This window comes from Pleurodeles waltl, chromosome 7 (genome assembly GCF_031143425.1).
Source record: "Pleurodeles waltl isolate 20211129_DDA chromosome 7, aPleWal1.hap1.20221129, whole genome shotgun sequence".
NCBI lineage: Eukaryota > Metazoa > Chordata > Amphibia > Caudata > Salamandridae > Pleurodeles > Pleurodeles waltl.
Genome location: NC_090446.1, coordinates 1256411906 through 1256439090, shown reverse-complemented (window position 1 = coordinate 1256439090; position 27185 = coordinate 1256411906). Strand labels below are relative to the sequence as shown.

Genomic DNA, 27185 nt, shown 5'->3' with positions numbered 1-27185 from the left:
GGCAGCACATCAGTCCTTTTTACCAGAATGTCCTTGGTTTCAGTAGAAGTCTGATTTGGTGGGGCTTGGCGTCCAGTACTTATAGCAACTTGAACCATTGAAGTAGGAGAGACTTCAAAGAGAGCCATTTAAAGTGCACAAGATCCCTGACCTTCCTTCCCTTGTTTCAGACACACTACGGAGGTTAAGCAGCTCTTTGTTTGAGGAGAGGCACAGCCCTATTGAGGTGTAACTGTCAGCTCCTCCCTCCCATGTACACCAGGAAGACTCAGTAGCCTGGTGATGGGCCATCAGGATGGAAATGTCACAACCCAGCTCCCTTTGTGTGTGACTGCCCAGAGGGAATGCACAAAACCCAGCTGTCATCCACCCCAGAGGTGTATTCAGAGACAAGCAAAGTCATAGAATGGTTAAAGTAAGAAAACTTTGCCCTAAGTTGTGATTTTAAATTATGAGTCCAGAGACACCAAACTCAAAATCTCTATCTTCTCCCAAATGGAAGTTACACCTACAGAATGCTTCATGATAACCCCAATGTTAACCTATGGGAGCGATAGGCCTTGCAGTAGTGAAATACAAATTTAGCAGTTTTTCACTACCAGGACACGTTAAACTTTAAAGTACATGTCCAACTTTTTAAATACACTGCACCCTACGCTTGGGACTAATTAGGGCCTAACTCAAAGGTAACTTATATGTAAGAAAAAGGACTGTTTGGGCCTAGCAAGTGGGTGCACTTGCCAGGTCAAAATGGCAGTTTTGAACTGCACACACAGGCTCTGCAGTGGCAGTTCCAAGTCATGTTTGAAGGGCTACTGTAGTTGGTGGTGCTGCAGGCCCACTAGTAGCTTTTAATTTATAGGACATGGGCCCAGGCAGTGCACTTTACAAGAAACGTATAAGTAAATTAATTATGCCAATTGTGGAGAAGCCAAATGTACCATACTTAGAGTACAGCGCACCTGCACTTTAGCACTGGTTAGCAGTGATAAAATGCCCAGAATCCTAAAGCAGCAAAAATGTAGTCAGAAAAACAGGAGGTCACAGGGAAAAAAGTTAGGGGAAACCATAACAAGGTTGCTAGGTCTAACACTGACCGATTAACAAAGCCATTATATCTGGCTTTTTTAAAATGGCGTCCTAGTTATTGATCCATGATATAGTCGCCATGCATGTTGGGTGGACATGAGGTTTGGGGCATGTTTGCTATGCAGTACGTGGACATCTTACTTTATATTAAAAGTAGAATAGAAATTTACTGAAAACAAAGGTTGATGTGTTGTTATAGTTAGGAATTGTAATAATAACCTAATCACTTTCTAAAACAAACTTGGACATTTACTGAAAAAAACACAGCTTAAAGGAGCATTATAATAGGTGAAAATGTCAGTTAATACAGATCATTTTAAACAACAAAAGACTGAAATTCACCAGTTATACCTCTCTCTAATAAATATAGCTCATGCTCTAAAGGAACTATAATTGGCACCCTTGTCTTGCAGTGCTAATTATCTCACATATACCATCAATAAAAACATGATCTATGACACTTTTGATAACATCACTGCATTATTTGAAATGGCATCATATTGACAACATGGTGCATTGTGGGGGCTCGAAGTATTTTTACTTTAGGGCACAAGTTGTAGTAATTACAAAAGTGTTCTTTTTTAATATTTACCTGCATGGTAAAGTATGGAAATGTAAAAGCACTACCCGCCCCCAGTACTTGTCAAAGTAAAATCTGAGTGGTACTTGTACTGTAATGACAGTGTTATAATGGCAGTATAGCACTGACTATATTAGATATCAACAACCACTTCCAGCATTAGGGTGGCCAAGAGGCTCCTGTGAGAAATTGAGTTGCTGGTTGGCTGAGGCAGGCGGAACCACAAACAAGCCACTAAATTAACACGTTCTTAACCCTGGGTAGCTTGGCACAAAAAGTAGTGAGGCTTAACTTAGGGCCAGTGTAAAGTATTCATGAGGAAAACAAACAACAATAAAGTGAAAACACAACACAAGAAAAAATCAACATCGCTTTAGAAACATAATAAATACATTATAATAAATTAATTAATAGTTGCATGAGATAGGGTCCCAGTTGAAAATTAGGATTGACCTCGAAAGAGCTTAGGTTGGATAAAAGAATTGGATTGGACTGGGTCAGCACTAACCTTCAGAATAAGAAGACATTTTCAAAAAGAATGTTCTGAAAAGGTAAAGTTCAGAAGGGCAAGGCTGTAGACATCGTTGCCGGAGAGACTTGGGTCGAGGTCAGGGTGAAGATTTCCACATTTGGACTTAGTCTCTTTATTGGAAGTTGAAAATGTCCATTGGGATGAGGGAGGAGTCTGTAACTAAAGACAGTTGAAGTTGCTTCTATATCCCTTTGGCTGCTGATCAGGATTTTCCACTGTGGAGAAGAATGTAATAGGAACATTCACAAAGTCAGGCCGACCGGCAATGCACCTAGCCTGGGTCGATGAGCAGAAAGGGCCCAGTTTCCTCCAGATTCTCAGAGCAGTTTTTAGTAAAAAAATTCTCCTCACTTTTGGATTTTGACTATCTGGACAATGTTAGCACCACAACCAAGGATCAAGGACGAGTTGGACTCCATGTGGGCGGTTCAGGAATTACTCAGGTTGGGTCCAGGTGTGGGTTCAAGATGATGGAAGCCTTTTGTGTCCCTGTGGGCCTAAATAGGAACCAAGCAAACTAGCCCCTGTAGTAACTCTGGTAGGCCCAGGTTCAGGTTAAGATGCAGGGCACAAACAGCAGTGCTGGCCCTTGAGGGTTCAAGGAAGGGTCCAGGTAGCAGAGCAGTCCTTCCAGGTACAGTAAAGCAGTCTTGCAGAATGCACAGAAGGTCACAGCAACAGGTAGTCCTCTGAGAGTCCTTCTGAAGGTCCAGATAGTGAACTGAAGAGTGGGTGAGAGGACCTTATTTTATACCCATTTCTGCCTTTGAAGATGGGAGAAGATTCAATAAGTTTCTACTTTGAAGGACATGGAATTTCCTGTCTCCCCGGTCCTGGCTCGAAGCTGGCTGCAGTGACAATGTGAAGGTGATTAGTTCTTTGTGTGAAGGCAATAGACAGCATTTTTATTTACAAGTGGACCTGTGTCCCCTCTCCTGCCAGCAGAAGGTACATTCAGGCACAACCAGTCCCTTTATTGTGTGACTGTCTGGGAGGAATTAACAAAGTCTGTAATTTGTCCCCAGTCATCTGACCCAAAACAAGCAGTAGGCATAAAAGAGTTGACAGTGGCATTTTCAAAATTGCAATTAAAAATCTGACTTTATCATTAAAAAGGATTTTACATTAAAATGGCAAAGATGCCAAACATGAACTGGCCACCTGGTCCAAATTAAAAGTTAACTCTTATTAAATGTAACAAGGCAACCCAATGTTATCTTATGGGACAGATCGGCTCACAGTTATGAAAAATGCATTTAGGAATTTTTCACTATTAGGAAGTGTAAAACTTGTAAAGTACAAGTACCAGTCCAACCTTTTAATCACAATGCACCCTGCCCCATGGGCTATCTTCTGCCTAGGGGTCACCTATACTCAATAAAAGAGGAGTTTAAGACTTGGCCAGGAGGTTGTTGTACCAAATCAGTTTAAAACTGCATTCAGGCTGCAATTGAATGCCTCGGACATGTTTTAAGGTGCTACTTAAGTGGCAGAACAAATGGTCCACTAATAGTAGGCCTAAGAACAACAAAAAAGAATTTCAAAAACAAAATTGAAGTTAAGGAGGCAAAAACTTTGGAAGAGCCTAAAGCTGATAGGTCTATTAGCTTTTTATCACTGTTACACCAATTTCCCACCCTGGACTACCCTTTTAATAAGAACTATTTAGTAACAATTGTTATTAGATCCAGAATTGTTATTATTTCAATTGAATAGAAACCAAATCTGAGAATGCCATAGTTTGTTAAAGCCTAAGCCAGACGAGTATTTCCGCAAAGACATAGAGTCATCTGAACACCCAATGCTGACAAACTCTAGGCTAATTCCCTGGCAGTTTAGCCTAATGCACATACACTCTTGACACGCTACCCAACTTGTTGACTTCAGTCAGCCTGGCTAAAGGTAGTTGTTAAATTTGGCATCCTTTACGTGGTCCCCCTAACTTTTGTGCCGCAGTTTCCCAGGTTGTTGATGTGTGCTGGACACTGTTTTTGCTGTTTTTGGTACTCTGGGCACTTTACCACTGCTATCCAGAGCTACATTGCAAGTGTTCCTATGTAAAATGTATGTGTTATTGGCTTTCCATGATTGGAATATATATTTTATTTACTTATAAGTCACTAGTTCAGTGCACTAGAGGTGCCCAGGGCCTGAAAATCAAATGCTACTAGTGGGCCTGCAGCACTGATTGTGCCACCCACATAAGTAGCCACTGCAGGGTCTGTGTGTGCAGTCTTGCACTGTCATTTCGACGTGAGTGTACCCACTTGCCAGGCCTAAACCTTCCCTTTATATACATGTAAGGCACCCCTAAGGTAGGCCCTAGGTAGCCACATGGGCAGAGTGCAGTGTATGTTAATGGTGGGACATGTACCTATGTGTTTTACATGTCCTAACAGTGAAATACTGCCAAATTCGGTTTTTATTGTTGCAAGACCTAACTCTCTCATATGTTTACATGGGGGTTGCCTTTAAATGCTATTAAATAGCAGATTCCCTTTGGGAGCAGATAGAAATATGGAGTTTAGGGTCTCTAAGCTTACAATTTAAAAATACATCTTTTAGTGAAGTTGGTTTTTAGATTGCGTGTTTGCACATGCCACTATTAGAAAGTAGGCATTTTCTTGCTAAAACCATTCTGTAACTCTGCATGTTTGTGGATTCCCTGTCTGGGGCAGCTTGACAGTTGGGCTGTTTGCACCTCTCTCTAGACAGTGACACAAAGGGGCCTGGGGTGCAGCCCATATATCCTAATTAGCTATTTGTGCTGGAAGAGAGGGGAGGAGTGGCCACTCACATCTGAGATTTTACTTTGAAGTTTGCCAACCTCAAAGGCAGAAAGGGGTTAAGTATTGGAACCAAAACCCAAGACTTTAGATTACTTCAAGGATTTAAGAGGAACCTCTGGCTGGAGAGGAGCTAAGGAGATGTGTTGCCCTGGCCTGTGCTGTGTTGGGCTATCCTGCAGTTGCTGCTTCTGCCTCGGCAAGGGGACAGAGACTGGGCTCTGTTGCATTCCTGCTTGCGAAGTGACTCCAAGAGCTTGGAGTAGAGCTTGCCTCCTGTTTTAAAGCCTCAGGGACAGCAAAAGCTTCACCAACCAGACCTGAGTCTACTTGCTGTGGACTCTAGCTTGCCAGAGGGTGTCATTCCAGTTCCTGGACCCCTGGAAGTAAATTCCTGCAGAAAAATTAGTGTAACAATGCCAGACGACGCTGTGCGACATTGCACGGGACGCCACTGCCCGGGACCACAACACCGCTTGCCCCAAGGCCCTGGACCTCGCTGAGTGCGACTAATCTGTCAACCCTGTGAGCTGATGACTCTACCCCGGAACCGCAACGCCGCCTGCCCCGAGACCGTGGACCTCGTAGAAATCCGATGACCCTGCATGCCTCACGTCGCTGCGGCTGCTGATCCCGCCCAACTTTGCTGACACTGGAGTGTCATAACTCCAATGTCCGTGACGATCCTATGCCATTACAGAGCTTGTGGTCCTGTGGAGTCATCGCCATCTCGTGAGAACGCTACATCAGATTCTAGCAAACCCACTCTCCCCAACTCTGTGCACCGGCCTGTTTTCTACTTGTTTCTTAAGGTACTGTACGTGGGGGTCGAACAACTCTGTAAACCATGCCATTGGCATCGCATTGTAGGAAATGACTCTGTCACAATGCTGCACAATACCAACTTGCAATATTTGTGCCTCAAGGCACTGTTTTCTTGCTTTTAAGTCCTAAATTTGTATTTTTAACTGTATATTGTGGATTTTTCTTATTTGGTCTTGTTTATTTATATAAAATAATTACTATTTTTCTAAACCTGTGTTGTGTCATTTTGCAGTGGTTCACTGTATTACTGTGTGTTTTTCTACAAATACTTAATACATTGTCTCTGACATTAAGCCTGCCTGCTCGTGCCAAGCTACCAAGGGGGTGAGCGGTGGTTAACTGATTGTTATTTTCTTTAGCCTGACTAGAGTGAGGGTCCTTGCTTGGACAGGGGTTAACCTGACTGCCAACCAAAGACCCCATTTCTAACAGTAGTAATGTCTTAACTATAGTGTGGTGGATATTTATGGGACAACATTTAACTTTATATTGCAGTTATGCAAATAAATATGGCACTGTAAAGTAAAAGCTATTTCTTGACAATAACACTCCTTACTTTTTTATGTTTTATTTCAATAGGTTAATGGATCTCTCTTAGAGGATATGACACAAAATTGGTCTGAATATAAAAAAGAGTGCCTGAGAAGGTTAGAATCTGACATTACTGTCAAAAGTGGTAAGTTTCCTACCAAATTGTTAAGTACATATAAACAGATACACATATTAAGGTTCACAGCTGCCAAATATTTACTTTCAAACATGTGAGCCCAACTGCAATTGCTAAATGACTGATGGATTTGCAGCTTCCATCTGTGTCTTGCTTGCAGATCACTTGGTTAAATGCCATCAGTTCACACTGCGAGTTGTCCTTTCTGAGGTCGATATAGAGAATAACATCCTATTGATAGTATGTTACAATGATTAAACTGTGGATGTATAAGAATATATCTCTTTATTCTCTGGCCTGAAGAAATATTGCTGCAACTGCAACCCACAACACCTTCTCACATGGCTCTCACTCGTCTTCTTCCTCACACCAGTGTTCAACTAATCATTATAGAACACTCCCTACCCCACCCCTGGTTCCATATATGGAACCCTTACTAATAGGCCCACAACACACACCCTTCTTATTATAACAACTACTCACACCAAAAACCGTTTAAGTGAAAGTAAAATAAAATATACAAATAAAGTAAATGCAAAGCAACAAAACCTTACTTATCATGCTAATAATTGCCTGAAAAATAAATATCTTGAAAACAAAACATACAGAACATAATGTACCAAAGGACTATCTTAAAAACGTTTTAATTCACATTATGATTTGGTTATAATCTTCTAACCACTTTAATTGTTTATTAGCTCTTTTCCCAAATTCCTCTCCTAGAACCAGTTCACTATTACTTAATTCCGCACACCTTCCACTTCATTCACTACACACATGCCCTCCTCATTCACAATGCCATCCTCATTTGCGATGCCAGAACTAACAATATCTAATGCATTCCTACCATTCACAACCACTCAATCCGTACTTGAACCCTCAGCTCGGTTGTCATGATCCACAAGATCACCCACCTGTCCAGAATCCTCCAGCAACTCAACATCACAAAACGGTTTCCACACCTCACTGGGACACATTGCAATCCAACTAACGTTCCATACCTTACCATTTCTCAATTTCACAGAATTGCACAAAACATCAACCACTTCCTCTCGTTCATAAAACTGACTGTCATCCTTAGCAACAAAACCAGGTTTCTTGACACAAAGTCAATCCCCTACCTTAATTCTCACAGGTTTATTACCTCTCTGAAAATCAAAATACAATTTACTTTTCATTCAGTTTTCCTCAGTCTTATGGTGCACATCTTCCAAATACCATTGCTTGACCTCTAAATGGAACAACCATCCTGGGGTAAATGCAGTCCCAGGTTTTCTTCCTCTCATAATAGCAAAAGGAGGCAACCATGTTACTTCATTATTTGTGACTCCATAATTTCACTCCATTTTTCCAGGCTGAGTGATCCAATCCTCATTGCTTGCAATGGCCAACAGTATGGTTCCTTTGATTACTCAGTTAAACTTTTCCGCTATACCATTGCCACTAGGATTAAATAAAAAGGTTTTTCTTCATCATTCACACCAATACGTTCTAAGTAAAGCCTTGCTTTATTTGAAAGAAACTGTACTCTATTATCATTTAAAACGGAAGTTAGAATTCTCACCAAGGTAAATATCTGATAGAAAAACTCCAAAACGGAATCAGTATCAGCTTTATTCGCAACTTTTAGAATAGGCCAGTGAGAAAACAAATCAACAATTAATAGACTATATATCTAAATAGTCCCCACAACCTCTATAGCACTAGCTTCCCATGAATGTTCAGGAATTGTCCGATTACTCATTGGAGGTCCTAAAGTTTCATATGATTGATCAGCCTTTGCACAATTTGGAAATTCTCTCACAAACCTTTCCACATCCCTCTCCAAACTAGGCCATCAAAACAAATTTTTCACTATCAATTTAGTTCCAGTGATTCCTGAATGCCCCTCATGACTTAACCTAATAACCACGTCCATTAAGGTATGTGAAGGTATTTGTCTTCTCAAAATTGTACCACTGTCTACCAATAACTCAGACCTAACATCCCAAAATGGTCTAATGGTTTGATCCATAGATTTCTCCCCTTAAACTATTGTTTACTAATGCAACCTGCTATCCATTCCACCAATCATTGCCCCATTCTTCCATGCAAAGTGGCAACCTTGACAAAAAAACAGCCACAATACTGTCTTTGCCAGACACAAACACACATTTGTAGTTATCTTGCATGCACATAGATAATATGGCCAACTAGTTAAATGCGTTCACAGTGCCTTCTGAAATCAAACTCTTAACATGAGGTGTATGATCACAATGAATAATGCAATGTTTACTCCAAACAAATGCTCTAAAATCATCCAACACCCAAGACAAGGTAATGTTTCATGTTCAATGACTGTGTATTTCTCTTCAGCAGGTAACAATGACCTTGAAGCATGTGCAATTACTTTTTTCTTTCTCTTGTTTATCAATTAGCGCTGCCCTAAACCTTCATCACTAGCAACAGTTGTAATAATGCTCTCAGCCCTTAGATCAAAATGTATCAAAGCTGGTACTTTAGCAATAGCAGTTTTACTACTGCAGAAACTGGCTTCACACTGGTCACACCACTCAAATTTATTTTCACATTTCAAAAATTGCCTAATATGATCTGTTTTCTCCAAGATATATTTTACACAACATTTCACTAACCACAGAAAATACTGTACATCAGTTTTACTGGTTGGAGAAGGTGTCTTCTCTACATCTCTCACTAAAGATAGTTTGGATTTAATACTATCCTCACTCAGCACATGATCCAAATAAGTCACACTGTCCGCAGCGCATTTGCAATGAGAAAACTCAGCAGTCAAACGCTTTGTTTCTAGTATATTTAGCACTTTCACCAATCTGTCATCATGTTCTTTCCTGTTTTGTCTAAAGACTAAAATGTCATCCTGAATTCTTTTTAACCCCACCTCCCTGCCAAACAATTGAAACATTAAGGATTAAGCCAAATGGCAAATACTTTGATTAGAAACTTCCATCCGGAGTGATAAATGTTGTAAGACTTCTAGAATCAAGTGTTAGAGAAATCTGTTGGTAGGCTGATGACAAATCAATTGTGGAGAATCATTTAGCATCCTTCTGACATGTTAGCATCTCATTGAACTTTGGTAGAAGGAATTGGTCTACAATTATGTTGACACATAACCTAGGTTTGCCATTGCTTTAACTATCCATCACCAATGGAGAAACCCAACCTGATGCCTCTATTGTTTCAATCACCTCCCAGAGAGACCAGCTTCTCTAATTCCTTTGAATCTTCATACTGAAGAATAAGAGGAATGTTCATTACTTTGTGTAACTTATGTTTCACATCTTCCTTTAAAAGAGTTCTGTGTTTGAAATTGGCGCTAAACATTTTTGGAAACATTCTGAGCATGTCCTCACCAAAGTGCATGCCGTCATCTACTATAAACACTTATTCCTCATATTTGGATCAAGTATAATATGCATGTTTTTCTGATCAAGCCAACCCACAACAGGAGGTCCTTTCTTGGCCACATATGGTTTACTTCAAAAACATCTGTTGTTGAATTTAATAGTGAACCACTGTAAGCCTACCATATTGATGCATTCTCCACTGCAATCTTCTGGGTTAATGCCAGTTATTATCAAATGTCCCCCTTCCGTATCCATACATTTTTCACTCAAAATATCCTCATTAATAATGGTGTACTGTGAACTTAAATCAGCAAAATATTTCAAGGATAATCTTCACCCTACACTTTGGTTTGTTTTTTGTAGACTTTCTCTCAATATGTAAGATCAAATTACCACAAAGACTCACCACATTACAATTCTCATCATCACACTCTGATGTATTTAAATCTTCACCATTTGCCATATCACTCATGCAGTTAATACTTTTTTCCCTCTCCTATTCACTTTTCCAAAATGTCCAACAAGACAACAGTTACTTCACTTCTGTTTTGTTGCAGGACAATTCTTGCTGAAAGCCAGATGTTCTCTACTGTCACAACAGTAATACCTGGCTTGATCTTTAGTTTTTGGTGCTACTAGAATTCCTGTTTTTATTGTGCAGTGTCTCCACTGTTTCACACTCTTTCACCTCCTGCTTTAAAACTGCAGCACACCTGCTAGACAACAGCTTTTTGCACAATAGATAGTACATCATTTAAAGCAGCATCCCTATTAACCCACAACCGTTCCTGAATAGCAGGATTGCTAGCATACATAACCAATTGATCGCTGATGAGATCATCATGTAATAAACTAAATTTGCATTCTGAGACTAATATTTTAACTCAGCCATATATTCATCTACACATTTATCCTTTCCTTGTTTTCCTTTAAAAAAAATGGCACCTGCTAATACCTATACACTCTCTAAGTGTGAAGTACGTCAAGATCAAGAACAGCAGCATTAAAAAGATTACCATCACCAACAATAGCAGACGTGGTTATTTGTGAAAGAATCTTAATTCCTTGAGGACCTAATACATGTAACAATATCTCCTTTCTTTGTTCAGATGATATTATGTTAAGACTCATCTACTGCTGCCAACTGAGTTAAGAAGTTCTCATTCCACTCCACCCATTTCTGGCATGGTTCACTCCCAGGTGTCCAAAACAGCTGTGAAGGCACTGATTGTGAAACTCTGTGTAGAGATGCCTCCACTTTGTGTGCTCATTTTAGTAGGAAGAAATTGTTCAGTGTCCTATTTTTACCTGAAACAGGACTCGTCCACTTTCTTTACTTCACCACCTACTCTTGTACACGTCTTGAAATGTTGAAGGTTTAAGAAAAATAGAAAACAAATGTACAGCACACATAGAGATATAAAAGTGCATTTGACGATGAGGAAAAATCAATGAACAGTAAATTCGGAGAATGCAATGTCTTTACAGTCAGCGGCAGTCCTACGCAAAGAGTAATAGACACTTTAAGTATGCTGCTGCAGTTATAACTTACTATAAATATGAGGCTTCCGTAGTCAAGTAAGTAAACGCTGCTTTTGCCCAATGACACTGTTTTTGATCCTTTTTTACCAAGACCTTCCTCCCAGTGCTTCCGTAAAAATTACTGGGAATGACACTGCTTCCCCGAAAGCTCCTTTCACTACACCCAAGATGGTGGCATGCCAGACTACCATGTGTGACCCCACACAATGACTCCTGGAACCAGCCACATGAAGAGTGAAGATGCGTGCAGGTATTTTTCAAACTATTCAACAATGGAGGGACGGGGAAAGTCAATGGTCCAGTGTACAGTGTCACTCACAATCTCTATATCAAACAAAAATACACTGTTCCAATAAAGTTATAAGTAGGAGAAACATCGTCAGGCACTTCTAAATATAGGAGCTAAAACCCTCACACATCATATTAGATGTTATGCTTCATCATAGGGTAGCTCCTCGTCAGAAAGGCGCTGCAATATCTAACGGCCCCTATAGCGGGCACTTTGCCAGAGATCTTTAGTGATGGTATGTGCCACAATGGAAAGCACATAGGAATACATTCAAACCTGCTGGCAAAGACCAAGAAATAGACAGGAGAAAAGAAACAGAACAGTTAAAATTGCCTCAGGAGCCTCCAAACCCTGGTTTGTTGAATGCAGCAGGATCCTGGACAAGATTAAAAAACAATGTAGAGTAAATAGGCAATAATGTACCCAAGCTCTACTGAAATTGAGGTGGAGGAAACTTGCTTCCAAACTTGCTTCCACCAGGACAGGTCAACATGTTTTGCGCCTCACTTTAGTCCAATCGAATCATATGGTGCTTCCTCAGGACCAAAAGACAACAATACCTTCTCCTGAACTATAGTAACTCAATGGACAGTGTGCCAAGTATTGAGAAATTATTGAAAAACAAATAAAGAGTTGATTTACTCACCATAATTTCACATCAAATAGATGTGATAAAGAAAAGCCTGTGGACTTAAAAATAAAGCACAGCCATAATATTATTACAATAGTCCAACTAGTACAGAAAACACAATTAAGGAACTATGGTGGTAACAGACCAACCTATGTATTAATGTTATCATATTAGATAATCTGTAAAAAATACACAAATAAAAACTGGACGGTGCTTACCTCTCCTAATTTAGGGAGTAAGCTCCATGGGACAAGGCGTGCCACTAGGCTGACGTTGTGATCTGGCAAGGCCATATTCAAGAAATGGACGCTTTTGTTCAATGGATCAATGGGCTGGATCCTTTTTTGAAATTTACTTCCACCATCTCTTTAACTCATATTTAATTTCTGGATTTATTGATTACCATCAACCAGGGAAAATTTGAAACTCAAATTTACCAGAAATCGACTGACCGTAATAGTCTATTACTATATGACAGCCACCATCCTAGAGCTTTGCGTGACAATCTACCGCATGGACAGTTCCTGCGACTTCGCCGTATTTCATGTGAGCAAATATTTCTCAGTGAATTCAAAATTCAAAATGCTCAGAGTCATTTGAAGTCATATCCTTCTTATGGGTACCACTTGTGCCAGCAAGTAATGATGGCCTAAAAGTTGCAATAGGACAGGAAAATAGTATGCTTTTCGGTATCTGCATTTTCTGCAATACAACATTGTGTCTAAGTGTTAATTTCTAGGTTTTTTCTTATATTAAGTGTGCTGAATCATCTTTCAAATTCAAAAACTCTTTTAAATCTTATATTGGTGCTCCATTTATCTTTCAAACGTGTTTAGTTGTGCTAAACTGTATGAAACTTACGAAAACAAGCACGGGCAAAGCCAATAGGTATTTCTCTATGGTCTGGCTTAGCAGTGCAGCTGTCTCTAGACAAATATTTGAGCATCACTAGAGAGGGCTTTGGCTCCACCCTCATGTGGAAACCAGGAGTACATGTTTTAATTGGGCAGACGTTGTGTGTTTCCCCAAAAATTTTCTTGCCTTCCCCACAACAGTGATCATTTTGTTTATTTATCAACTGCCTGAGTTTGAACTTTCAGAAGAACAAAACATTGTAATGCTATTAAAGTGTCTTTGACAACTTGGTAATTTATGGTATTTTTCTCTGGTGGCAGTACAAGTGGGAGGAGAGCAGTCATTACCTTCCTGGAGGTTTAGATATGGCTTGACACTGCAACTGTCCCCTGACCTTTAACCCTACACCAATTATTGTCTTCAGTTCTTTGCTTCCACAAATATAGGTATCCATTCCCATCTTATTTACTCGTAATGCTTGTCATTACTGTTCCACATTCCATTAAAGCCAGACTCATTGGCAATACCAATGCTTTTTGTTTATAAATGAAAGTGCTTTGCCACTGCAGTGATATCTGCCTGTATCTATGTGGGTACCTTCCATGTTCCTCCCACCCACCTCTGGTCAGGGCACATTGCATGTGTGCCTTTGTATAATGGAATAAGTTGTGAAAGAGTAGCACAAATAAGCTCCCTCAACTCATGTTCAAACAATGCAACGCCAGCCTGACTAACTCAGTAAAAATTTTAGGATTGTTCATGTCAACGGGAAGCACAGCAGTATTCTACTGTACAAATACTTTGATAATTCAAGTGTATGCAAATTCACACCAATTTAATCTTTTAAAATTGTCTTCAGAATGACATGAGCAGCTCTATCAAAATAGTGCATATTTACTATGGGGAAAAAAAAGAGTCAAGAAATTATCCACTGAAGTACTACTGTCTGTTGATCAACTAAAAGACATCTAACAAACTAAGCTGTCTCCAACAAAGACCTAATAAAATGGCATGTGTCAAAGCAATACAATACATAGATCACACTTACCTCAAATCATCTTTGAGGTCTCGAAAGTTGCAGAAACCTATCTATAGTTAGTGGCAGTTGAGTCCATTTGTCCTTCACACACTTCCTAATTGCCTGGATGGAATCAGCTGCTGCCCTCTTTCACTCTAGCAGTCACTTTGCACTTAAGAATCCAAACAACCATCAGATTAGCCTCAGAGCTCCACTATCTACCCGGGGAGTACAGAAAGCAGCATGGGCCTGGTTCACAAAGGCAAACATGCACATTTGTGTAAGTTTACATTTGTTCTGGCATTCACAAACTCCAATTTCGTAATAAGTTTATGACTGTGGAGAGTCACATAAAAAGATACAACAAGAAGTTCTCCGCCCCCAATGCAGAGGCCTCTGCAGTCAAATTGTAAAAAAGTAGCCTCTTTCTAGCATGGTTACCCTCACTTTTGGCCTGTTTGTGAGTGTGTGTCAGTGTGTTTTTACTGTGTCACTGGGATTCTGCTAGCCAGGACCACTCCCCTGTCCATCACCACCCTAGGGGTGGTGCCCATAGCTCCACCAGTGTGTCTCAGACTTCTGCCATCTTTCTTTTCAAGGTGTGGGGGCACTCTGGAGGGCTCTGAGTGTCCAGTGCCAGCAGGTGACGTCAGAGACCCCTCCTGATAGGTCTATAACAGATAAGGTAGCTAATCCCCCTCTCAGGGCTATTTGGGGTTTCTCCTGTGGGTTCTCTTCAGATGTTGCCTGCACGTTTCCTTCAGGAATCCTCTGCAACAACTTCAGCATCCTCTGACTTCGGATCAACCGCAGCCTGCTCCAAGAAACGCTGTAATTGCAACAAAGTATCCACCAGAGATACTTTTCTTCAGCAACCTCAGCTCCAAGTCAGCAACTGCAACAGTTTCCACGGTGTGCATACTCTCAGGACTCCCTGTCTTCATCCTGCACCAGAAGGACCAAATAAATCTCCCGGAGTCACTCCCCTGCTCCAGCAGGCACCTTCCAAGATGACGACTGGTGCCCTAGGACTCATCTCACAGCGATTAGCATGCTCCTAAGGGCACAGCGGGTAGACATCATCAACATAGACTGTCTTGAGGTCCTGCTCAAGCAATTTGGAGGAGGCAAGACCTGGCCTTCCCAGAGAGCAACGGTACCCTGTGTACTGTGTCTTCTTCACCTCCTGAGGCCTCTGTGCACTATTTGCAAAATTCCTTCATGCACAGCCTGGCCCAGGTCCCCAGAACTCCATCCTGTGATGCTCAACTTTCTGAGGTGTTCTCCGGCAGTGTGGGACTTTCTTTTGTTGTGCTGCATCAACTGTGTTTTGCACCTCCTTTGTCCCCGTGTCCTGGGACCTCCGGGGGTGCTGGCTGGCATCCTGGGGGATCTCTGAACTGCAGAGAGCCCCCTTTTCCTCCTCACACAGAGTTGAGGCCCCCGGTCCTTCCTGGGTCCATTCAGCACCATTTTGATGCAAAATGCACTTTTGCCATAGCCAAGGCGTGTTGGCGACTTCCAACACAAAATCACATCTACAACGATCTTCACGTCGTGGGACATCCTTTGTATTATGCAGGAACCCACTGGCATCTTCCTAGGGTGCATTTCTGCAGTCTTCGACTAACTGTGGACTCTTCTTTTGCACCCTGTTCTGGGTTGGCAGGGGCTCCTGTCCTTCCTGGAACTTCTTTTGACTTCTGGACATGGTCCCATTCCTTTGCAGGTCTTCAGGTCCAGGAATCCAGGAGTTGTTCTTTGCAGACTTGGTTGGTTGATGCAAAATCCCAATCACGAGGTGCAGTGTCTCCTAAGGAAACTTGCAGTACTTCACTCCTGCTTTTCTGGGCTCTGGGGTGGGGTAATTTACTTACCTTTACTGTATTCTTACTCTCCCATTGATTCTGCACACACTACACTTGTCTAGGGGGGAATTTGTGATTCGCATTCCACTTTCTTAGTATATGGTTTGTTTTGCCCCTGGACCTATTTTTTCCATTTGCAATCTATAGCATTTCCTATTGTTTGCATTGTTCTATCACTATTTACTTGTATAATTGTGGTGTCTAGTGTCTATATTGTGTGTAATACGTACCTCCAGAAGGAGTATTATCTCTAAGATATTTTTGGTACTGTGTCACCCAAATAAATACCTTTATTTTTGGTAACACTGAGTATTGTCTTTACTTGTGTATAAGTACTGTCTAACTATAAGTGGTCTTTCAGGAGCTTTCAATGTCTTCTAGTTCTGCCTAAGATGCTCTGCTATAGCTACCTCTATCAGCCTAAGCTGCTGGAACACTACTACATTTCACTAATAAGGGATAACTGGACCTGGTATAAGGTGTAAGTACCCAAGGTACCCACTACAAACCAGGCCAGCCTCCTATACATATACTTCCTTTTCATTGTGAATTCCAAAGCAAACATAAACATATGCAAAAGTGTAAGTTTACCTTTGTAAACCAGGCCCATGATCTGTTGAGGGGTGACTACCACCCACATATTTTCTCTTTACCTATGGTGGTTTCAAAATCAGCCAAACTGAAAGTCTCTGTATGAGGGGCACACTTTGAGTGCCAATTTTATTCTCACACTTCTTTTGTTTGGACTGTGATGACAGGAGAAGCCTACATTCCTCATCCTTCATACTGATTCTGTTAGAAATTGAAACGACCCAAGTGCCAAGTCTCATAGTCCTCACGTCAATGTGAGCCACCATGTGAATCCCTTGTTTCCCGTTGCCCAGCTCATACTCATCATCCATCTTATCACACCTTCAAAATCACAAGAAGCCAAGCAAACAAATCTGCTTTCAGCCAATTCTTGTTACCCTACGGCTGTTGCTAGCCTGGGGCTGGTGCGAGATTGGAGTGGTCCAACCGCAGTGAAGGGGGCCAGATGGAGCATTGCAATCCCCGCAAACTATAGTTTTCTCACCCACCTATGGAATCCTCTGGGGTGAACCATAGTGGTCAGACCATGCCATGCCGTATTATGCTAAACTACAAATATCCAGCAGGGATAGATACACAACCAAATACTGCAGATGAAACATAAATTATTCACTGAAAGGTTATTTCTTTATTCAAGTTAAATCAGTTAAATTACATTATGCTTAGTGTCTACAAGTCACACTCTTGCATCTGTGTGAAGTGCCATACATAACACAAAAAAACATATAAGCCAGTAATTCCTTTACGCACCGTTATATATTAGCCTATAAGATGTTTAACCATTCAGTGGCAAGCAGTATTACATAGAGGTAATGCAAATAGTGAAAAGGCATATCGTCCATCAGCCAACAGTCTATCGCTGGTAAAAATATATCCAATACGTTCCAACGTTTTTAACATCTAATTTTTTTAAAATTCCAAAAATTCCTCCACTGTTGTAGTTGATGCGTTTCGGCCTTTATAAATCTGGCCTCCTCAGGACATCAAGAACAGTGCCTGTATATACAATATATCAAATTATAACTACACGGATAGTGCTTACTACAACAGCCTAGCACTGCCAGCTGGGCTGCAACCTATCCTGCATTCTTCATTGCAAGCAAATATTGCACAAACTGGCGGTTCAAGGAAATGATGAGGTTTGCTGGTTTAAAGAATATGTAAGCATCAACAGCAATCATTTCATGATCCACCATGAGACTATTGCACCTCCATAAAGAACAGTCTTAAAATATACCTAGTTATGCCAACATGCAAGCAAGCCCAATTGACATATGCGGCAGGGCTTTCTAAATGGTCCTCCATGTTTAATGTTAGCATTACCTCATTCTTAATTTTCACACGTTAACACTACCTGGTCAAATGTGTCACCTTATTACTGCCTGTCTGACACCCTAAGATAGAAACGAGAAGAATGACCAGTTAATCGTTAAGGACATACCTTCCATTGCATGCTGTCATTTTTGGTGAAGTCTATAGATTATGAGAGCACTCCACGGATTACCAGGCAAATCCATAATTATGCGGAAAAGGCCGCAGCCACAAACTCGCATATTTCCAGTGGCCCGTCAGCAAGTGAAGCACATTGCACCCGCAGTCTGTTCATTTCGCCTATCCTGTAAGTATCAGTTTCATGATCCTGTTTAACAGTTGAACACATTAGATATGGTCCATCAACCTTTCAAATTGTGAGCCAACTCTTTGTTTTACAAAGTCACAAAGTTAAATGTCACCAGTGCAACATGTTTAATGTACTACGTGTAATAATTATCTGCCTAAAGCCCTGGCTAAACTACATGATAAAAGCGACACTGTTATAAACAAGAAGCAGCTAAAAACATTCAGCATCCAGTTGGGTGCGCTCCGCACCGTACCACAAAATTAAGTTCACAACGAGGCTTTAAACCATGAGACTTTAACACGATAGTTCCCCATCCGCAGTCGGTGACTCAACGTAAGTTTTATTTTTTATTTTTTTCAGCACAATCAACTAGTGCGTTCAAATCAACGTGACTGAACACATCAAGCTGCAATGCAGTGAACTGGAAAATGTGTACTTAGTCGCCTCTTCAAACAAATGAAGAGGTACTAAAAGAAAGTCCACAAACCAGCTGTAAGGGACCAAACATATAGGGTGGCCATTCTTCATGCAATGGTGCTTTGGCAGCCGTCGTTAGGGAGCTGAGTGTGCATTTGCACACGCGATTTGGATTTCAAAGCTATTCATTGACAACAATTAAGGCATACGCATATGTTGGACTTTTTTGCTTATGTAGGGTCATCCCCAATCTTTTTGCCTCCGGTCTCCTATTTCTTCTGACCTGTTGCTGTTGGCTTTTGAACTCTGAGCACTTTACCACTGCTAACCAGTGCTAAAGTGCATTTGCTCTCTGTGTAAATTGTATGTGATTGGTTTATCCATGATTGGCATATTTGATTTACTAGTAAGTCCCTAGTAAAGTGCACTAGAGGTGCCCAGGGCCTGTAAATCAAATGCTACTAGTGGGCCTGAAGCACTGGTTGTGCCACCCATATAAGTAGCTCTGTAATCATGTCTCAGACCTGCCACTGCAGTGTCTGTATGTGCAGTTTTAACTGTAAATTCGACTTGGCAAGTGTACCCACTTGCCAGACCCAAACCTTCTCTTTTCTTACATGTAAGCCACCCCTAAGGTAGGCCCTAGGTAGCCCCAAGGGCAGGGTGCAGTGTATGGTTAAGGTAGGACATATAGTAATGTGCTTTATATGTCCTGTCAGTGAAATATTGCTAAATTAGTTTTTCACTGTTGCAAGGGCTATCCCTCTCATAGGTTAACATGGGGGCTACCTTTAAATCTGATTAAAGTATAGATTCCCTTTGGGAGCGGATGGACATGTGGAGTTTGGGGTCTCTGAGCTCACAATTTAAAAATACATATTTTAGTAAAGTTGATTTAAAATTGTGGCCCTCATTATGATTCCGGCGGGCGGCGGAGGCCGCCCGCCAGAATTCCGCCCTCCGTAATACCGCTCCGCGGTCAGAAGACCGCGGAGGGTATTATGAGTTTTTCCCTGGGCTGGCGGGCGGTCTCCAAAAGACCGCCCGCCAGCCCAGGGAAAAACTCCCTTCCCACGAGGATGCCGGCTCGTAATAGAGCCGGCGGAGTGGGAAGGTGCGACGGGTGCTGTTGCACCCGTCGCGTATTTCACTGTCTGCAAGGCAGACAGTGAAATACATTTTGGGGCCCTCTTACGGGGGCCCCGCGACTCCCCCTCCCGCCATCCGGTTCCCGGCGGGAGAACCGCCAGGAACTGGATGGCGGGAGGGGGAGTCGGAATCCCCAAGCCGGCACAGCAAGCTGCGCCGGCTTGGAGGATTCCTTGGGGGCAGCGGGAAACCGGCGGGAGACCGCCGGTTTCCCTTCTCTGACCGCGGCTAAGCCGCCGCGGTCAGAATGCCCCGCGGGGCACCGCCGGCCTGTCGGCGGTGCCTCCGCGTCCAGCGGCCCTGGCGGTTACAAACCGCCAGGGTCGTAATGAGGGCCTGTGTGTTTGAAAATGCCACTTTTAGAAAGTGTGCATTTTCTTGCTTATGCCATTTCTGTGACTCTGCCTGTTTGTGGATTCGCTGTCTGGGTCAGTTTGACAGTTGGGCTGGTTGCACCTCACACTAGACAGTGACACAAAAGGAGCTGGGTGTAGTCTGCATTTCCTGATGAGCCATCTGTGCTAGGAGGGGGGGGAGGAGTGGTCACTGACACCTGAAAGGGCTGTGCCTGTCCTCACACAATGCAGTCTCCGACCCCCTGGTGAGTGTCTGGGGCCAGGCCTGGGCAAGGCAGGACTTCACATTCAAAAGAAACTTTACTTTGCCGTAGGCCTACTTCAAAGGAGAAATTGGGTATAAGAAGGGCACCCAAAACCACGGACTCTAGAACACTTCTGGAAACAAGAGGAACCTCTGCCTGGAGACGAGCTGAAGAGCTGAGGAGAAGTGCTGCTCTGCCTATGACTTTGCTTTGTGGAGCTATCCTGCAGTTGCTGCTTCTGCCAGAGTAAGAGGGCAAAGACTGGACTTTGCGTGCCTTCCATCTTGTAAAGAAATCTCCAAGGGCTTGATTTGGAGCTTGCCTCCTGTTGTTTGAAGTCTCAGGGACAGCAAAGACTTCTCTCTGCCAGCACCTGGAGTCTCTGGAGAGATTCTTGCTCTGACAAGTGGTGCCCTATCCTGTCCCTGGGCCCTTGAAAGGAAAGCTGGTGGAAATCCAAGGAAATCGACTTCGGACGACTTCTGACCGACGCCACTGCTGAATCCGGTGAAGCCGCCTGCAACCGACTCTGTGATCTTTGCTGGAACGCGACGATCTTTGCAGGCCCGACGCCGCTGCAGCCCCATTGAAGTCCGCAACTTCGTGGAAGTTGTCGCACCACGTCGTGACCGCCGCCGCCCGAAGTGCGCAGATTCAATGTTTCGCACAGACGCCGCAATCCCTGACTTCACGCATCGACTTGTTTTCACTCTTCACCAAAGGTACTGTACTTAGGGGTCTACGCGACTCCGTGTCCAGCGCTGCTGGTTTCGGCTTGTTGGGAACGACTCCGTCATGATGCCATGTTAAAACCTCATTGAAGCATTTTGTGTTTCTAAGCACTATTTTTGAGTTTAATCTTTAAAAATTCATTACTTGACTTGTATATGTCGGATCTTTGTCGTTTTGGTCTTGTTTTGTTTAGATAAATATTTCCTATTGTTCTAAACTGGTGTTGTGTCATTTTGTATTTTCATTAAGTTACTGTGTGTGTTGGTACAAATACTTTACACCTAGCACTCTGCAGTTAAGCCTACTGCTCTGTCAATCTACCAAGGGGGTAAGCAGGGGTTAGCTGAGGGTGATTCTCTTTTACCCTAACTAGAGTGAGGATCCTTGCTTGAACAGGGGGTAACCTGACTGTCAACCAAACACCCCATTTCTAACATAGCACATCCAGTAGCATTGTGGTGATACAAAACCAAAAAAAAGATGGCCGGTGCTGCTTCAAAATGCAGAACGGAAATGCATTTTAATTGTGCATTCCAAAGGAGTGCCAGACATTTTATATGCTGCTCTTCTGGACTAGCAAGAAGATAAAATCTAGCGGAGGGGCCAGTACACCTACCTTGAAGCTGGGGAACAGGGGTCAGTCTCAGCTGCAGGCCCAACAGCCCCTTTTAAACTGATGCTCATTTAAAGTGCTCCAATACCTTTGGTTGAGTTAAATTGAAAAAATAAAAGAACAAACAAAGGTTGGGAAGCAAATATACACTCGATCACAGTTAACAAAGTAGGTCGACAAAAGAGGATTGAAAGGAGTACTTCAACCTTGGAACACTAATAGGAGAAACACAGACAACAGGAAATAGTATGCTACAGCCAATAGAAATGGAGGAAAGGTAAGTGGCAAGCACACAAACCAAAGGAAAGTAAGGGCAGGATGTAAGCCCCTTTTAAGATTTATATTAAACGCAATACATTTCACAAGCAGAGTGCAAGTGAATCCTAAAACAGGTGCAAATAAAACCAACATATATTCAACCAGTAGAATCAGAGATATTCAGTTTTAAATTTTAGGTCTTTAACACACAAAGCACCCCTTGCTATGATCTGGGCACGCTAGACTGTGCGGAAGTCAAAAGCTCAGGCTGACAGCAATGGTTTGCAGGTCAGGATCAGGGTATCATAACACAAAAGGGAGATTGTGGGAGAGTTTGGCTCAGAAAAAGAACCAGTACCCCATACTGTCTCCTCACATTCAGAACCAAATACACAAGAAGTATGGGGTGTGATTTGGGGACCGATGGCAAAGAAATTGCTCTTGGCCCTTAGATCTCAGACTTTGAGACTTGGTAGTGTGTCAAATGTAGCTGTGAAGGGGGAAAGGAATTTTCCTTTACAGACTAGGTAGTCTTCCACACTATATAGTGTCTTGCTTCATCATATGACCACCTAGCCCCTTCCAGGTAGGACAATACCACCTGGATGGACTCAACCTCACTGTTAAAAGAACTCGGAGGGAGTGCTGAGATTAGAATTATCTGGATAAACAAGGGATCCAGTTGTGCTATGGAAAGTATAAAAACACCTAGTCAGTCACCTGTGTGATAGTACACCTTTATTCGTGAGGACTGCTGGTGTTTCTAAAAACAAGTGACAGGACACCTACTGAGAATAATGGCTCGAAGGGTCACCTATTTGTTGATTAATGGCCAACATGTTTCTGCCCACTACCGAGAGCCAAGGGAGGTCTGGGGGCATTCATCAGGGCCTGGGATCCCTAAGTATATGTACTAAGTATGCAAGTGTGAAGGGAAGATGTGTTGTAGGGCTGCCTCATTAGGAGGTGCTCTAGTGAAAAAAGAGGAGAGCCTACCTGTGGGAAGCTAAGCCACGGCAGTCCTATTCCTGATGGGCTATTTGCCCCTGGTCTGCGGCAGGGGGGAGTCCCCTTATAGTCACACATACTCCAAAGTGAGGCGCCCTCCTGAACACCTAATCCGTTCCCCTCCCCGACCGGATTAGGTGTTCAGGAGGGCGCCTCCCTTTGGATGCTAGTTTGCTAATACTGAAAAGCAGTTTGTTCAGAAACCGTATTTTTAACACTCGATACGCCCTGTCTCCTGGACATACAAATTGTATGGTTAATGTCACTCTCAACTGAATTAATGTCTGTCGTTTCAGAGAATATTGCTGGCCTTCAATCCAAGTACAAAAATTCAAACTGGTTAACTTTTTTGAACCTACATAAGATCTGTTGCTTCCAGAAGACAAGATGACAGAAAGTAAAGCCACTTAATTTGTTCCGGGAAACTATCTTAAATTCAAAATAGAAGTGACCAAACACTAAGGAGGCCTAGTGAAATGGGTGTTCGTACAGCTAGGTTGCAAAGTTGAACATTACCTGTTCTTAAATCATCTGCAAATATTTTACATATAAGACTGAGAAAAACTTTTACCAAATAGTAGACATTGTGAATGTCTATTCTGCTCCCTGCAGGTCACCGAAATACGTTGACTACCTGGAAAATCTTGACGAAATGCTGTCCAAAATTAAAAGTCAAATATGTACCGATAGTATGCAGTGTTTTCAATGTTTCTCCTCCTGCAAGAATTTGGGAAAATAATATTATCGAACAGGCTCAGATAGGCCTGTTGGACTATGGAGGTAGTGCCTGATTGTCTGGTCTGTCAGGTCAGAGTTTGGGCTGGTTTACTGGCTGTTTATTGTCTGCTGGACCAGTTTTGCTGTTGTTTTCCCTGTTATTCAACCGAATAGTGCTTGCATCAAGCTGAAATATAAGCTCGAATCTCCCATACCTTGCAAACATTACACAGGGTGTTGTTACAATTCAAAACCTCCCCAATTTCCAAACATGGGCCACTTTTTAGCCTACTACCTTTTATTTTGGCGCCCAGGCCTACTTTCTCTCTTAGTCAGACCCTGTTATCAAAGAAGAAGAAAGCTGCGAAATCCCTACACTAGATCTACTAGATGACATTAGTTTGATCAAATGAAGAAAAGGGAAGCTGTTCATGAACTTGCTGTCCAAATGCCACTCAAACTTTCTCATTAGCCATGCGATGCCGAGCAGCACCAACCTGGTAGAAGATAAAGCCTGATCGATTACGTTCCTCTTAATATTGAACTATGGGGTCTTGTTGCAGACAGGAGGTTTGACAAGTGCATGATTTGCGACCATGATCCACAAATCTTCGAATCCGTAATAAACTCAAGACTAGATCTCATGATCCACACCTTCCAACAGCAGAAGTGTAATAAAATGGAACTCAAAAGATTCCTAATGAAAGGTAGCATAAAACTGTGCTTATCTGAGATAACAGCTTACTGCACCCTCGATTTTGAAGAGACCAATTTCATTCCGGACTCTTACAAGGAAGTAAGAAAGAACTCTGCGTTCTGGTCAACAACGCGCCGGGGGCAAGACATCTGCAAATGAAAAAAAATAATAACTAGTTGTACAAGAATTTGCAGAGAAGTAAAACTATTGCTAAATGTCTTGCCACACATTAACAGCTACAGAAGATAATTTTAAGTCCTTCAGAAGGAAGAATAAATCTCTAATCAGGGAAAAAGAGCGTGTATGTCAACAAGCCCTTTAGGAGGATCGGAGAAAAGTAGCTGGAATGAAAAAGCAAAAGATTCTGGGCGACCATTTCAAGAGCAAATGATGTAGGAGATAAAACAGGTAAGAACATCATGTTAGCGCAAATGTGTAGATCGAGCATTTTCGGAATTTTACAGTGTTGGAAGACTCGGAGTTGAACCTATGCTTGGCAAGGATCACAGAAGTGCAAAGTCCGTGGAAATATCACTTAACGTGAGTCTAAGTTTCCTTCAACCCAAAACAGAGAAAGCAGTATTAGCCCAAACGCCTAACAAAGCAGAAGGGTCTGATTTCGTACCTGTAGACATGTTTCGTGCAGAATCAAAAGTGTGGACAGAGAAAGTGACAAATATGTACTGATCATATATGGAGACTTTAATTCAGTACTGTCCTCCAATTCTATTCCATAATCTTGGTGATCCACAGTAAAAATAGCCTTTGCGCAAGAAAGGCAGCAAATTATCTCTAAACAGCTACAGGCCTATATCCCTCATAGATGATTTCGAAACCGTGTTTGCCACCATTTTATTAAACAGGCTGCAGGTAGGGGTCGATAGCAAAATCCATTCATATCGACGTCCAAGTTGGATATGACAAACGAATCACTACTATTGATCAGTCAATCGGAATGCACATTTTTGTCATATATTTAACATTACTAAAGGCACCATTATATCTGTCCTTTATAGAGCTTAAATCTGCTTTTGACCTAATCAATAGCACATGACTGTGGCAAGCCGTTAAGCACCTGGGAATTGAGAAAACGCTGCTTCAGGCAATTGAAAATCTACATATAGAGACTAAGCATGCATTGCGTTTGGATAACCTGGGGAATGCATTGACTTCTCTTCTATTCCCTCAGGTGCTCTACATGAATGCATCTTGGCTCCACTTTTATCCTGCCTATTTTTAAATGAGATAGGAATATTCCTGAAATCCTAACGTTCCTAAAAAATGTAACAAGAAGATAATCATGGGGGGACGTGGCCAAGATGGCAGCAGAGACGGTCGTGCTGTAATGAGCACTGCAGCAGCTGCCCACCAAAAAAAAAACCCTAAGCGGTGCAGGACCTGCCTTTATTCCACTGGACCCACTGCATGCTGAACAGTGCTTCTGAGAGTGGCAGCAGGACTGTGCAGTGAATGGTGGGCCCCTAACCCGGGTGCAGCCGAGTCCACGGGTTCAAGTATGGCTGGGGCTAATGCCTGAGATACAAGGTGGTGCCCTTGGGAGAGCATGTGAGGTGGGTTCCCACCTCCTTGAGCAATCTGAGTGCGGGTTGTCCCTGGCCTGACTTTGCCCTGAGGCCCAGAAAGCTAAGATCCCATAAGGTTGCTTGCGCGGACTGCTAAAGCAGCAAGCGCGGCCCAGCATGACTTAGCACCTGCAGGAGAGCTCATGAGATAAGAGTCCCCAAGAGAGGTGGCAAGGGAAGAGACAGAGAATCTGCTTCTGTCTGGGAGTAGCTGAGCCTGGTGGCCTCTGTGGATCTGCCCCTCCTCCCCCTTTGCTGAAAGTGTGCGATAGGTAGGAGGAAACCCCAGTAAGGGAAGCTGGAGGAGACTCTGACACTACAGGCTGGGGAGCAAATATTGTGGTGGGAGGCCCCCTCGCTCATTCAGGGCACAAGGTGACAGAGAGAGCTCTTCTGCCCACATCTCCTACCACTGATATTATGGTAAAACTATGTAATCCCAGCTGGGGCACCTCCCAGGGGTCTGTATCTCATTTCCCAGAGGACACCACCCAGCATGGATCAGCAGACACTGCAGTGCACTAGACAACACAGGGACGGCTGGGGAGTTTCGAGGAACTTCTTCATGCGACCAGGGACAGAAAAACATCTCTGAGGCCTGCAAACTATGCTCTGGTGATTAACATTGGACTATTGAGGGCAGACTAGACTAAATCGAATGATAGAGTGAAATCACAAAATTGACACTGGCCACAATGCAGCCCACAGTCTCTGAAATCCAAGCGCATTTTGGGGCCCTGCAGGTGCAGTTGCCCTAACTACGGGAAAAAGCAGAAGAACCGGAGGACAACTCCTGGCACCAACAACGTACGCATTGTGAGCCTTCAGGAAGGGCCAGGGGGGCCTAGTTTGAAACTGTATCTAAAGAATTGGCTTTTGACCACAGTTTTGGAAGGCAGGCTTTCTGCCTCCTTCTCTGTGGAATACATGCACAGAGTCACAAACAGGCCTTCTCCTCCAGGGGCCCCACTGCGGTCCATGGTAGCACAACTATTTAACTACCCGGACAGAGACCATGGGCCATATGACCGAACACATATTCCCATAGACACAGAATGGGGTAAAACCCTTTGCTACATCTGGCCCCATATCCCACAGATGCATGGGAAGGGCCAGAGACCAAAGGGGAATCCCGCAGAATATCAGAC

General features: G+C 42.7%; 1 protein-coding gene across 1 annotated transcript in view; it reads left to right on the top strand.

Moving 5' to 3' along the window:
• GLP2R (glucagon like peptide 2 receptor) overlaps positions 1–27185 on the top strand; it is a 754367-nt gene that overhangs the window by 305220 nt on the left and 421962 nt on the right. Inside the window, exon 2 of the mRNA XM_069200419.1 lies at positions 6392–6488. Within this exon, the coding sequence (XP_069056520.1) occupies positions 6392–6488 (97 nt within the window). The remainder of the gene's footprint in view (positions 1–6391; positions 6489–27185) is intronic.